This window comes from Colias eurytheme, chromosome 4, assembly GCF_061535395.1.
Source record: "Colias eurytheme isolate Ceu_HAF_F1 chromosome 4, ilColEury1 Martin Lab GWU primary, whole genome shotgun sequence".
NCBI classification, from domain to species: Eukaryota; Metazoa; Arthropoda; class Insecta; order Lepidoptera; family Pieridae; genus Colias; species Colias eurytheme.
This window is the reverse complement of record NC_142983.1, coordinates 5,166,965-5,182,667: the sequence shown is the minus strand read 5'-3', so window position 1 is coordinate 5,182,667 and position 15,703 is coordinate 5,166,965. Positions and strand designations below refer to the sequence as shown.

Genomic DNA, 15,703 nt, shown 5'->3' with positions numbered 1-15,703 from the left:
AATATTATTATTGAAAAAGGACATAACAACACTGGAGAAGAACATTTTAACTTGTAACAAGAAAATGTTCATACTGAAATCTCCAGTATATTAGATATAAGCTTCTTGGGATAAATCAAAAAATGTGGCTTATCTAAAAAGAGTTTAGTCAAAGGAAATCCTCTGATTAAATATGTTACCTACTTTAACTATTTTAAAAACATTACAATCCGTTTTACTTTTGACTTTCTTATAATATACAGTGAGTATACTTATATTCTGTGGTAGCCATGAGCTAGCAGTATTATTTACCTGTAATGTCTGTCATGTGTTTTTAATCTGTGGTATTTCCTGTATTTGGCATTTGCAGTTTGCAGTCATACAGTCATTGTCAATTTTCTTGTGCATTTTTCTTTAAATCTGCACTAACTGCATTATGTATTTTATAAGCTTCCAAAAATGTACTTATGTTGTGTACGGAAAAGGTTTTAAAGTGATTTGAATTGTAGTCCCAAAAGCATTTTTACCCTTTAATGGACAATAATAACGTAAACTTTACTTGATCTGTGTGTTGTGCTACTTTACAAATAACTGTAAAAACGGCAGAGTTATTAGTCGAAGCTAAATATATTTGTAAATAAACATCTATTTATAAATTCATTTCGGGTTATAAATGAACATAAAATTTTTTTTTCATCGTTGAGTTAAGACAATAGGTGAAATAATACTACGGATTGGTACTGTCAAAAGAATGCAATGTACGCTCCGGATCATCATAGAAGGAAAGAAGTTAAGGATGTTATGTATCGCAGTAATTCTAGCCTTGACTTGATATACGCTGAACATCCATCAGGAAATGGTCTTCGACGTGAATACGGGAGCCACGGTTCCATTGATGTGATCGGCGGTGCAAACGAACGGTTGCCCACTATGGTGCACAACTACAGTGGTGTATCCAGTGGAGAGAAGCCGTCGAGTCTAACTCGCGTCACGGACCGTTTCTCAGAGATCTTAACTAGTGATCACGCTGATGGCCCAACCCCGCGCGCGAGTGTAAGCCCTAAGCCTCGACTTAAGCTTAACAAACTATGGGGCGGAAATGCACCCCTTATATCTCGCCATTCCAATGACGATAGCTCTATTTCCAATATTGCTGAGGTTAACAAAAGAAAACAATTTGCACATTATGACTGCCAATCTCTTATGGCAAATTTGAGTTATGCAGCGGAAATACGCGGCGCTTTGTTGAGTCGACGGAGAAATACAACAACTGGAGCCTCAGCAGCATCCCTCTTGGCCACCCGTGGTTTGCCTCCCGGTGAAGACACTGTACCAGACACTGGAGATGGCCGTTCCAATGAGTTACTTGAAAGCTGTCCATTCTTCAGGAATGAACTAGGAGGTACATTGTGTACTTAATATTTGCATTAAAAATTAATTTAAATTTAGATTACTTCAACTAATCATTTTCCATTCACCATTGCTACAACATTATTATTAAAAGTAGTTAAATTTATAAATGGTTGTCATTACTTTCATTTTTAAATTATTACTTTGCATGACAGTTTTTATTGCATACATAATTGTTGGAGAGCTAGTCATGCATAGAAAATGTTAATCTACGCTTATCAAGTCATTCATATCTGTAACATAATATCAAGTCTATTTTAGAAATTATAATCAACAGGAAATTGTTATTGAAGATATTTAGTAGGTATTTAAGACATTTTTTATCAGTTTATAAAGACAAACAACATTAGAGATTAAAAAAATGTTCTAAGGAAATAGTATTTTTTTATACAGGATTCTTTTCTTGTATTTGTTTTGAAATGATATTCTTCCAAATTAAGATAAAATCAATATTAAAAGATATAACATTTTCTCATACGAAATATTATGTTGACATAAAAAAATTATCATATTTATTCCAATTTAAAATTACCACATAAAATGACACCTTATGCTGTTACATGCCTCGTATAAAGTAAAAGATTTCATTTCAATTTATTAATTTAATAATAAAACATTTAAAAGTATATTTTACCTTAATCCATCAGGCCCCGGAATCACAGACACAATAGAAAATCTATTGTGTCACGGTCGGATCTGGCCTCTCGGTGGTTGAGAGGTTAAACTAATCTTCTTATATATAAAAATGAATCGCAAAATGTGTTGGTAAGCGCATAACTCGAGAACGGCTGAATCGATTTCGATAATTCTTTTTTTATTATGTTCCTTGAAGTACGAGGATGGTTCTTATGTAGAGAAAACGTAAATATGTACCACGGGCGAAGCCGGGGCGGACCGCTAGTATTATATGAAATTAAGTCATGATTATTTATTGCATATTAATTATAAGCCAATTTACACAATATTATTCATCATACATTAAATCTTTCTTCTTCATTTAGTAGTATAATAAAACAATATCAAAATCTATCTATCTTACATATTACATATTATATTGATTTCAAAATCTTATCAGTTTGGCTTTCAATACTTGATTGTATCACCCAAGATAAGGGCTAATAATTAAAATATTGAAAACTGATAATTTTGTGGTGTAGACATTGCTACTAAAAATATGAGTCTAGACAAAGTATGGAAATCCTAGTACAATAAATATAAAGTAAAAATGAATATGCACATCACTCCATTTTAATTAATTATATCACAGTTGTCATATATTGCATCACACCTAGACCTACAGTAGAATGCTGATTATTATCCAAATTAATTGGGACCAGGGTCCTTTCGAATAATTAAAAATTTGGATAATAAGACAAAAAGAAAAATTAACTAATTCTTAGCGGTTTGCTTAATAGGCAATTGGATTTATCCTGTTTTATTTGAATTTTAAATAGGGGAGGAAGAGAGGTGTGTATCATTATGCCATCGTACTGCTCGTGGTGGGATCCCTGGTCAATATGGTGGATGGCATCGACCTCGAGCCGCATACGGATTTTCAGTGCTAGAGTTCCCTCCAGGACACACACATTGGCGACACGGTTGTCCTTTCGCAAAATCCGTATCCCCTCTACCCGTCGAAAGTCAAGATCTTGGTGCACTGTACTATAGGAACTATTTCTACACTCAACGTAAGTATTTTAACTCATAATTTGTACATAATATATACCCAGTTACAAGTAGTACAAGTGATACTTGTTGTACAACAGTATATTTTTACTTTTTCAATAATGTAAAAATAACAAACACAATTATACATTTTAAATCATTCATTAATTTTAGCTCATCAGAACTGGTTTGGTATGGATGAAAACCTTGGTCCTATTGCTATTTCTATCAAAAAGGAAAGAGTTGAATTACGTCGTGGAGGAGGGGATGCGTCCGCACCTGCATCCCAGCTTGCTTGGCAATATAGACTCATTATTAGAACATCTGAGTTATTAACCTTGCGAGGATCTGTCTTGGAAGATGCTTTACCTATTCTGAAACCCAGTAATAACAGTGCCACTTATAATACGAAAGAAGTTTTAGATTATGTCGCCCCTGAAATGCAGCTTAATTGTTTGAGGTATTCTAAAATTACATTTGTTATACATATTGACTTTATCGAATAATCAAAATACAATACCTAAAAAATATTTCCTTTCAGACTCGGTGTTACAAATACCGCTACAGAAGAACAATTGTTACGATTAGACGAACAACGTGTTACCAGACATTATAAAGTTGGTGTTATGTACTGCAAAAGTGGTCAATCCACAGAGGAAGAAATGTATAACAATCAAGAAGCTGGTCCGGCTTTTGTAGAATTTCTTCAAATGCTTGGACAAACTGTGAGATTAAAGGATTTCGACAAGTATAAAGCAGGTTTAGATAATCGCACCGACTCGACCGGGCTGTATTCTGTTTATACGACGTATCAAGGGTGCGAAATAATGTTCCATGTGTCGACAATGCTTCCATATACACCAAATAACCGACAGCAGTTATTGAGGAAGCGGCACATAGGCAACGATATAGTTACTATTGTCTTCCAAGAGCCGGGCGCGGCACCGTTCACACCGCGTAATATACGATCTCAATTCCAACACGTTTTTGTTGTTGTTAGAGTAATTGATCCATGTTCTGAGAACACGCATTATAGTATAGCCGTGAGTCGGGCGAAAGAAGTGCCTTTGTTTGGACCGCCGATTAAAGATGGCGCTGTTTACCCGAAGGGTGAAGCGTTTACTGATTTGTTACTTAGTAAGGTGAGATATTTTGTGTAACCGTAACCTAAACATTAACAAATAAAGATGAATAAGCAAAGTTAATTTGAATTTGATATTATATAGGTAATAAATAAAACTTTAAAACATTTTTAGATAATAAATGGTGAAAATGCAGCAATACAGTCACCTAAGTTTAGTACAATGGCAACACGGACGCGACAAGAGTACCTGAAAGATTTAGCTAAGAATTATGTCACTGCCTCTACAGTAGAAACGGGTCAAAAATTTTGTAAGTCAAATCACCTATAATTTAATAATAGAATTTTTATTTTTCATAATAAAGTAATAGTATAATTAATGTTTCAAACTTGTTTTTCAGCAATATTTTCATCACTATTAATGAAGAGTAGCAATAATTCAAGCAGTAACAATGCATTAGTCCAAAAACTAGAAGACTGTACCAATGATGTATTGGTTGGTGGTGCTCTATGTTTTCATGTAAGTTAAATTTAAATTATTAGTATAAAAAGAGTCAAGATTATGTCATGTTTTTATTTTTATTTTTAAAGGTATTGTTTATTTTGTATTTTATAATAAATTCATTTAACTTTTAAGGTACAAGTACAAGATGAAGGATCGGGTGGCACGTTGCTTGAATGCATAATGGGCGTATCGGCTGATACAATAGTCTTTGTAGAAGAACATTCAAGGCAGATTGTTTTAGCAGTGCCAACTAATACTTTACTGGGTAAGTTTGGTAATGAAATTGTAATAAATTATAATAATATTGATACAATTTGTCTATTATTACTATAAAAAAATGATAAACATTCTATTCAAAACCATTAAAGAATTACTGTCTTTTCACTTTATAAATAGGTTGAAAGTATACACTCTCGTGAATTTTATGCATATATGTATTCATATACTTACACGTCATATTCTATGAGTATATTAAATTAGTTACTAAAGAGATTTAAACTACATATATTAAAAAAATGTAAATGACTTCATTATATAATAATTTAATTAATTTTATATTACAGGCTGGATAGTGACAGGCGAATGGACGCGTATATACTACCACCGCGGGGAAAGCGTGCGCGTACGCAACGGCACGGACGTGTTGTTGCGGCGCCTCGCTAGTGTCGCGCCCGCGCACGCACACGCGCTCTCTGAGATCACGCTCGAGAGGGGTGCGTCGTCGCAACTTGGTCAGTGGATACAGGTTTATTTATAGAAATTATGTAATTGAACAATTATCATTTTTATTTTTTTAAATATACATGCGAAAGTGTGATTACACACATCAACAAAGTCTAGCTATTTTCTTGTATTGTATAAATTGTTCCATTTATAATATCACATAATTCCTCGTAGATTTTTAGATATTTTTATTACAATACAAAATATCCCCTAGACCTTGTTGATGTGTGTATTTCTTTGACTTTGTTTCATTTCGCAATGGAGCTATTATATGATATTGATTTTTTGTCTGTATAGATATGAACCTATAAAGTTACAACGCCAATTTTTTACCATGGTGAAACATCACCCTCCCATCTCCCAATTAAAATTTCTTACCGCGGAAGAAACGCTAGTTTTCAAAGTCTCGCATCACTCATTTGAAAACTCTACCTACACTGATACACGCGTAGGCAAAGTTTTGCTTGGTCAAATGTTGAGCGTTACTATTACCTAGTTATTTCTTGTGCGTAAATAATTATTTACTAATAAAATTGAATAATGTCACTCAAACATTTTCCTTTCAGGTTTCCACGTGCAACCAGACGGGTTAGTAACAGCGGTAGAAGGCGGTGGGCCAGCAGCGCGTGCAGGGGTGAGACGTGGGGCTCGTCTGCTTGAAGTGTGCCGCGCTGCTGTTGTCGCCCTACCGCATGACCATCTGGTGGATCTGTTGAAGACGTCCGATCCTGTCACTGTGAGTATAAATAGAGAAGACATCAGGTTGCCACGTGCAATTTGATGGTCTTTTCGCGGTGGCGGAAGGTTAATGATGACATGCTGAAGATGACAGACAGACATTTCTCACAATTACATGTTAAGACGGGTCTCCGCTAGACGAACCGAGCACGAGCAAAGCACAAGCAGAGCCATTCTCGACTTCGTCGTGTAAGTTGTTTCGGCTTGTAAGTGTCTGGGACCGATCGGGCCGCTTGGGGCTCAATGGGTTAAACTGTGGATATATGGACAGTATATGAATTTATTATGTATCGTGCGCGTTTATTAACAAATTACACACGATCGTTCAACTGATATTAAATAGAAAAACAATTATATAAACAAATATTTAACCTAGCTCTCCGCCTGCAGCTTCGCCCGCATTTCAAAGAAAAACCCGCATAGTTCCCGTTCCCGTAGGATTTCCGGGATAAAACCTATCCTATATGTTAATTCAAATTACCCTCTACATGCGTGCTAAATTTCATTGTAATCGATTAAGTAGTATTTGCGTGAAAAAGTATACACATACACATCCATCCTCACAAACTTTCGCATTTATAATATTAGTAGTATAACTAGGATACAAGTTGTGTTCTTATTCCAGGTGACGCTAACGTTCGCAACGAGCGGTCGGTGCGAGTGCCAGACGTACGCGGGCGAGGCGTGGGCGCAGCAGCCGGGCCGCCGCCGAGCTGCCTCCCCGCCACGATCCGATACATCGGGTTATGGCACTGGTTCGTTTATACTAATATTAACCCATTAAGCCCCGAACGGCCAGATCCGGCCGCGACACAATCGATTTTCTATGTTGTCTGTGATTCCGGGGCCTGATGGATTAATTAATGATTTTGTTTAAATTTAATGCGTGTGAAATTAATTAAAAGACTGAATGTAGCGCAGGAATGTTACAATCTGAGTGCTGGTTCAATTCTTAGTGTAATAATTAATACCAATAGAGCAAAAGTTGAATGTCTCATTAAAATCACATTTAAAATTGACATGTGTTTCAAGTTCGATTGACAAATGTTTCAAGTCCGTATCGAATAATTCACTTTAATCGATGTTATTATGCAGGTTACCTCTCTTTGAAGATAAAATTGATAGACGTCAAATTTTGCCTATTAAATTGGCTCGACTATAATTATTTAAAACTAGCTGTGCCCGCGACTTCGTCTGCGTGGAATAGTGACTGCATAGTAGTTACTACTTAACACACAATTATTGAGTAAACACGTCTTGAAACACATACTATCATATACAACTAAATTATAAGTACTTACACATTATTATAAAGTTAAGAAATAAAATAAATAATAACACAAAAGAACTGTTGGTAAAATTTATTACTAAACTGAGCTATAAAACTTAGGTACAGAAGAGTTCAAAATTTCCAGGATGTGGTTATTCTCCCGCTCCCATATTCCTTCTACTTTCACAGACTTTCAACTTTTCCCTTTCACCCCTAGTAAATGGCAGAACCGATTTTGATCTAAACCATGTCTAATCATAACTACCTATATATTATGTACATGTCATATCCTTTCGTTTGGTGCTCCATTTGGATTATTTATCCCCACTATCACCCCTAAGGTGCCCTTTATGTAATAAACAGATTAACCAATTTTGATAAAACATGACTAATTGTAATTCACACGTCATTTGATATGCCGCTTGATTATATTATTTGACCACATTCGATTATTCATTCCCACTTTTACCGCTATAAATCAATAAATGGATGAACCGATTTTGATTAAAAATGCCTCGTCATACTTCTCACGTCAGGTCATGCCCTTTCATTTGATATGCCACTTGGGTATATTCGACAACTTTTATTCCCACTTTTATACCTACATATTATATCCAATAAATGGATGAACCAATTTTGATAAAATATTATATATATTATTATGTCATCTCTTTCATTAGATACGTCACTTGAGTATATTTGATAAAATTTATTTATTTATTCCCACTTTAATCCCTATATCAAATAAATTGATGAACCGATTTTGATATAATTTGACTTGTTGTTTCTGACAGGTCGTCTTTTTTCATTTGATATATCACTTGGGTATAACAGACAACATTAGTTTTTTTCATTCCCACTTTTACCCCTCTATATAATAAATGGATGAACCGATTTTGATTAAATACCTATGCCTCATTATACTTCTCACGTCAGGTCATGCCCTTTCATTTGATATGCCACTTAGGTATATTTGACAACTTTTATTGCCACTTTTATCCAATAAATGGATGAACCAATTTTGATAAAATATGTTTTATTGTACTTTACACGTCATGTCTTTCATTAGATACGTCACTTGAGTATACATGGGTTGATCCAAAAGTAATGATAATCGACATTAAGCAACTTGATTATTGTTAAAATATTTATGCATATCTCTAGATAGTCTTCTTAATAGAAAATATACTTCATTCATTTTTTTCTAAAATCAGAATTTCCTTAGAAAAAAATTAACTTTGACAACACCCTTAAAAACCCCTCTACTGTGGTCATCCCTTCACTATCGTCTTTAAATTTCATGCTTTCTAAGGTGTTTCTTGTGCCGAACAAAGAGATAGAAATCGCTAGGAGTTAGATCTGACAAATCGGGTGGGTTTTCAAGCAGTTGCAGTACCGATTTTTGAATGGCAGCCATCGCAACTGACGCCTTGTGATCCGATCTTCTTCTCGACGGGTAACATTCTCGGCATCCAACGTGCGGAGACCTTTTTCATTTGTAATTAGTGTTTGAGAATGCTTTGAACGCTCAAAAACTAATTTCCTGTGTCCTCCACTATATGTCTGATGGTTATACTCTGATCCACCAACACGATATCTTCTACTTTTTTTACATTATCTTCAGTGAGGGACGAGGATGGGCGACCTTTGCGATGTTCATCTTCCATGGATGATCTGACCTGTTTAAACTCCTGGACCCAGAGTGCAACGATGGAATATGGAAGAGCATACTCCCCCAATGTATCCACCAAGTGGATGTTTACGTCTTTGATACATATTTTTTTCAAACAGAGGTGCTCAATGATAACTCTAATTTCATTTATCGCCGCTTTTGATGCAATCTCTTCAACAGTTCGTATTCAAATTAATGTAACTCCTTGGAAACATAGCCTGCTGATAAGATTTTTTTATGCTAACTTAGTGAGTGAACGAGCAAGCAAAAAACATTTACTTTTTATTTTTATGTGCACAGGAAATACCCGATTATCATTACTTTTGGATCAACCTAGTATTTGATAAAATTCATTTATTTATTCCCACTTTTACCCCTATATCAAATAAATGGATGAACCGATTTTGATAAAATTTGACTAATTGTTTCTGACATGTCGTCTATTTTCATTTGATATATCACTTGGGTATAACCTACATTAACAACTAACATTCGTTTTTTTCATTCCCACTTACCCCTATATAATATACATAATAAACAACTAATGTAACAAAAAAACGCATCTAATTCGTATTACCCGTTAGCGAGCTACGGTGGCACAGACAGACACACATAGCGGTCATAACACCTCTCTTTTTGCGTCGGGGTTTAAAAATATAATACCTACGACATAATTTCAAAGACCTTTTATATAGAAAATTTACCTAGAAGTAACCATAATGCTATTTGTGCAGGTTTTAGACTTATGAGCAAAAATCTAAATAAAGGTCCTTTGACCCCCCCCTACTACCCCCTCAGCATAACCACCCCCCCCCCCCCCCCCACGCTTGGGGACTTTCGATATGATCATCTGGACATGTCAAGGAATAACTTTAGCGTATAATTTACGTAATAAAGTAATTCATGTATAGAATGCCTTAGCAAATGTTCGCTGTGATTACTTAAATGGTCATAACTTTTTTATTTATGAACCGAATGACATGAAATAAACACTAAATGTTAAACGAAGCTTACCACAATATATTAGTGAAAACTGCATCTAAATCGGATAAGCCGTTTCTGAGATTAGCGTGTACAAACATACAGACAAACCGACAAACAGACAAACAGACAAAAATTTTTTTAACAACAGTTTTGGGTTTGGGATCGATTTAGTAATAACCCCTGCTAATTTTTTTTTACATATTTTCATTGTACAGACACCACTTTTCTAGAATTTTATTATATGTATTGATTGATATGATATCGTTCCAACAGGTGGTTCAGGTCGCAGTGCAGCGTCGCCCGGCGGCGAGGCGGTGCGTCGTCGCTCGCAAGACGACTCGCCGAGACATTCGCGTCGTCCACGTGCGTCCGCTAATACGTCCTCACTTACCGTACGTACATTATTATGGAATTTAGTTTATTATTAGTATTTTAATCCCTCAGCCCCCAGAATCACAGACACAATAGAAAATCTATTGTGTCGTGGCGTGGTAAATCTTAAAAAATCCTTTTTAACTGAAAGATACGTTAACCATAACACTCCAAGAAGCAAAAGGAAGGAAGTAATGTAAAAATAGATCTTAATATTTTATATCTATTTCTTCAGGAAGAACTAATGCGTCTAATGGACGCTGAGCTGGGCGAGTCGAAGTCGAACAGTGCAAGTGCGTCCGCGGCACAAAGTCGTACGAGCAGTGCGGCGGGGGGGAATCCCCTGCCCTTGCCCGATGCGTCTGCGCTTGATTGGGCCGCTCTAGTACACACCGCGACTAGAGCTATGTTACAGGTATACTGCTATTGATAGGTGTATAATGTTGAGCACCACAGCAGCTAGTCACACGTTAATTTAATAATTATAATTATATTCTACTAGCTTTGCTCCGCTGTTTTACCAGCATCTTCGCATCGCTCCGAAGCGGACGGTTTAAGAGTGATGCATGCATAGCCACTTATAAGCCTTCCTCTATAAATGGACTATCTAACAGTGAAATAATTTTTCGCGTTATAGTATTAGTATAGATTGTAGGCTGCGTAAACATATTAATAAAAAATATTTTTCTATGTTATTATGAGTTTTTTCTATTTAATATAATATCAATGTTATACGTCTATTTTCAGATTTGTGAAGAGCATCAATACCCATCCTTGGACACCTCAGAATCGCCTCTAGAGCCACTGCCCAATGAATCAACGCGAGAGTGGAACGAAAGACCTGTAAGTAATCATTATTTATTATTATCAAATATTACTATTTGTAAAGCATAATGGGTAAATCAACAGTAGAAGAAAACAACAGATCTAATGGTCTAATAAATTTTATTAAAATATAATTCCTTACACACAACAGAGTAACTAATTTTTATGATTGTCTTTAAAATAATCGAGAAAATCATCGCTTGACTTGTTTATTCATTGAAACAAACACTACTATCGCCTCTACAACTAGACAAGTATTGGCGGCGATATATTGGCCCCGATTTACTTTATCCCTATTTCCGCGACAGACCGTCACGTAAAACGTCAACACACAGATGCAAAGTTTGATACAATATCACTACATAGTATAAAACAAAGTCGCTTTCTCTGTCCCTATGTCCCTTTGTATGCTTAAATATTTAAAACTACGCAATGGATTTTGATGCGGTTTTTTTAATAGATAAAGTGATTCAAGAGGAAGGTTTTAGTATATATTATTTTTTTAGGTTTTAAACAAAGCGGGCGAAGCCGCGGGCGGTAAGCTAGTAATAATTATCCCTTTAATAATTTTCAGTCGAACGAGCGTGTAACCCCCGTGGCCAGCAGTACAACCAGCAGTACAACTAAACCAACAGTTGAAGCGAGTGCTTGCGGTTGTGGTCTCGCGGAACGAGTAGCAGCGCTTGAAGCGGACGCTGTGTGCGCGCAACGACACCACCACCAGCTGGAGGAGGAGGTAGCTCTATAGCTCTATGTAGAGATGTTTGACAACTCTGGGTTTTTTTAGCTCTACATTGTGTAGCGAAAGTTACGTGCGCTATGTAGAGATGTGAACGCAACTCTAGTATTTGCTCTACATTTGTATTTTGTGTAGAGGATATGTACGAGTTTCAATCTGTTATACATATTCCGCTCTATATCGGTTTCGCTCTACATTTGTATAGTAGATATGTACGGGTTTCTATCTGTTATGCAGACTTTACATCGCTTTTGCTCTACATTTGTTTAACGCAATAATTATAATATGACGTCTAGTAAACTACTGTTCTCCTAAGTTTAACATACACCTCTACTGGACTCAACAATGGTAGTATATGTTAATTTCCTATATTATTATTATTTTTTCTTTTCAGGTAAAGCGTCTTCGACGTCACAACGCTCGTTTGCGCGAAGAATCGGCGCGCGCAGTATGGCAATTGCGGCACTTCACACAATGGCTTAAACGAACAGTCGATAAACAATAATAACCTAAACAAAACACATAACGGGTAATTATTACCAGTAGAATAAAATTAAGAAAATACTCCATTTTCCCGGTTATATACGTCATACAATTTTAACACCTATTTACATAGTTTTCGCAGTTTATTGCACACTTTTGTTTACATTGGTATATAGATTTTTTGATTTATTGGGACAATGTGCCCGATTCTGATACGTAAGTTGTGATATACATGTATCTGTGATGTTATGCTTACTTAGAAAAAATCTTCCGATTTGCTTGACATTGACAACAATAAGGAAATCACGCTATGTGTGATGAATGAAATTTAATTTGTATTAATATATATTATGCCTTTAATGTGCCCTTTTTACAGCTTTTCTGAATTTATCTATTTCAGTAGATTGTCAATTATTTGTTGTCAGAATCGGGGATATTATCCTTAACGATTGAACAGGTTATGTCAGCTTATATTGTATGCATTAATTAGAATATTTCATTGGCAACGATACATGGAAGCACAACGTTCCGTCCATACTTTGAATTATTATTTTAGGATAAATGGAAAGGCGACTTAGTTTTCTCCATAAATATGTCAATTTGTATTTTAGCGTTCCACAATTGTTTGTTACTTACATGAATTATTATTTCGTCTAAATTGTTTACTTTCATTATTCGTAATATATACAATAAGTTCCTATAAAAAACAATTTTCAATTCGGCAGGTTCAATTATCATATAGTAATGTAAAATAATATTCGCATTGCTAATCTATTAGAACTATCCTTACATTTAACAATAATTAAGATCAATCTATAGTGCAATTTAAAGTAGCATTTACTCAATAATGTAGTCATTTGGCAGCACTATATACACATATTACATAATACATATGAAGTTAAAAATAATGTTCCATAAATTAAACTTAATATTTAACATTCAATCACTGCAAATTCGTGTAATTCACAGACTTATTATAATAGTATAATTATTATAATTTAATTGCTTTTTGCACCTAATTGTTATCCAATGTTGCCTTCATAAAAGTAAGTTGATTTAATCTGTAAAGCGAAAATGAGTGATACATGGTATTTCCAAAGAATAATTTCTTATGAAAAGACGAATAACGGATATTCGCGCTGTATCTTATGAATTTTGTGCCTTTCTTCGGCTTCTGGCGAAGCGATTGTGTTGGCGTACTTTAAGTAACATTTTATGATAGTATTGTAGGTATAAAGTTTGTTATTGCCTAATTATTGTAAACATTATATTATTCTAATGATTATAGTTGCTGTTTTTGTTTCATTACATATTCATGATGTTAAATAAATGAAGTTAATTAGCGCGTGTTATAACTGTGGTTATATACATTATTATTAGATATAAGATAAGTATAACGTGTTACGACTTTATTTATGTCATGTTCTATAGAAATGATTTATTTGGCGAAGTTCAACAATTTATTATGCACTCTCTAATACACAACTAATAAAATATAATATAAATAGACTGACGCACACAATTATTCACTTTCCTATTTTAAGTTTATTTTATTTAAGTTTAATATCGAAAGATAACGTACAGAAAACATCAATAAGTACACGAGGGCCTTTGTCATTTTATAACAAAAATATTAAAAAGTCCCAATTATTTAATTCACGTAGATGAGTAATCAAATTATTTGTGACTTATCCAAGTTATAATTCCGGTCCACGATTTATTTTTAATGAGCGTACATGCAAACTTATACTTTATAATTATATTTTTTTTCAATCAGCATTTTTATCGATTATTTTGTATATAAAGGAATCTCAAGCTTAGATTTTATAGAAAAACGAGAGCTTTATTAGTTTAAGCCACATGAACAATGAATTCTTAAGTAGTGAATATGTTATTATATTTATTTTTAATTATTTTAATCAATCCGCCGTATTACGTATTTATTTTTGTCGAATTATCGAACGAATTGCTGTATTTAACAGTGTTAGTTAAGTTGTAAACGAGTTGTAGTAAGTTTGCGTTTATGAGACATTTTGTCTACAATAGTTTTATAAAGTTTGTTCGCTAATTGTTAAACATTATTACCCAATAGACCTGTTTATGTTTTGAAAAAATAGAAAATCTTAATTAATTTTGAACTTTAACAAAGTTATTATACCATTATACTTAGATTCAAAAACTGGCCATGACGTATTTCTTTTCTGAATTTAGTAAAATAACATTTACTGTTTTTGTTTTCTTAAAAGTGTGACATTTACAGATTTTAAATAAATAAATGTTTAAAAATGCATTATAACTGTAAAGAGACATCTCGAAACTGATTCCAAGAGTTGTGTATAAACCCTTCGTTAAGAGGAAATTAATAATCAGTAAATACTGAACATAATGAAGTTTTAAAGGCAATATATGTTTATTTTTTCCAAATTAAAAACAAAACCAGAAAAAATCGAACACCGGGTCATTGATCATTGATATTAAATTAATTTCAATTTTGTAATGTTAGGACCGTCAGCAAAGCTAACTAGTTGTAAGCAGTATTTCAATAAAAGCACTTAATATGCTATGTTAAGTAGATACTTAGATTTTGAACAATGAGGCATCGTGTTAAATGTAGGCTTGTGTTTGCGAAATTAGTTATAAATTGACAAACAACGAAACTTTATATTCAGTGTCGCCTATACAATACTTATTGAAATTGTGTTTAACATTGTTATCGTAAATTGTAACTTTTTGTATTTTGATTGTATCAGTATATCCCACCTGTCACGAAGCTGACCACATTAACAAATTGTAAAATATGCTTTATGTACGCATATTGTCGTATAATTAATTGATTAATTACCAAAGTGTAGTTTACCGCCATAATTTTTGATGATTTTCTTTATATTTATCACACTCTCGGCAGTTTTCATTTTAATGTTACTGCAAGGTATCCTTAGATAAGTATTTTGTACATTTATTTTAGGACATTCCAGTTTAATAAAGTATATACCAAAGAATCGTATCATTTTTAATCCTTCTATTTATCCTTTTATTCCTTTAGACACATTTAAGTGTATTCTAAGATACTTTTTGAAGTAGAAGAGGTAAGCATTAAAATATCCTTACCTTGAAATTCAGTGTCAGAAAATTCAATAGCAAATAATTAATAAAGTAAATGTACTTGTCATAACAGAGCACTGATTAGATTAAATGGAATTAAAGTTTAAGTGCGGTTAAAAATAATGTATTCCAAGTGGCACTTCAATACAATTATA

At 34.0% G+C, this 15,703-nt stretch overlaps 1 protein-coding gene across 1 annotated transcript; it reads left to right on the top strand.

Annotated features, from left to right (window-relative positions):
- Positions 1-356: 356 nt before the first annotated feature.
- LOC149908943 (signal-induced proliferation-associated 1-like protein 1) lies at positions 357-15,437 on the top strand. Its single transcript, XM_090120517.1, has 15 exons — positions 357-1,381; positions 2,844-3,077; positions 3,229-3,514; positions 3,596-4,196; positions 4,311-4,446; positions 4,537-4,655; positions 4,773-4,905; positions 5,204-5,371; positions 5,930-6,099; positions 6,727-6,856; positions 10,301-10,419; positions 10,635-10,814; positions 11,147-11,242; positions 11,799-11,960; positions 12,358-15,437. The coding sequence occupies exons 1-15, from the start codon at positions 736-738 to the stop codon at positions 12,466-12,468; spliced, it is 3,291 nt and encodes a 1,096-aa protein (XP_089976643.1). The 5' UTR covers positions 357-735; the 3' UTR covers positions 12,469-15,437.
- The last annotated feature ends 266 nt before the right edge of the window (positions 15,438-15,703 follow it).

Excerpts from the sequence above, each read along its gene's own strand:
- LOC149908943 (XM_090120517.1), top strand. The coding sequence starts at position 736 with ATGTACGCTCCGGATCATCATAGAAGGAAAGAAGTTAAGGATGTTATG. Across the intron at positions 10,420-10,634 it reads CTAATACGTCCTCACTTACC|GAAGAACTAATGCGTCTAAT; the intron begins GTACGTACATTA and ends CTATTTCTTCAG. Across the intron at positions 10,815-11,146 it reads CGACTAGAGCTATGTTACAG|ATTTGTGAAGAGCATCAATA; the intron begins GTATACTGCTAT and ends GTCTATTTTCAG.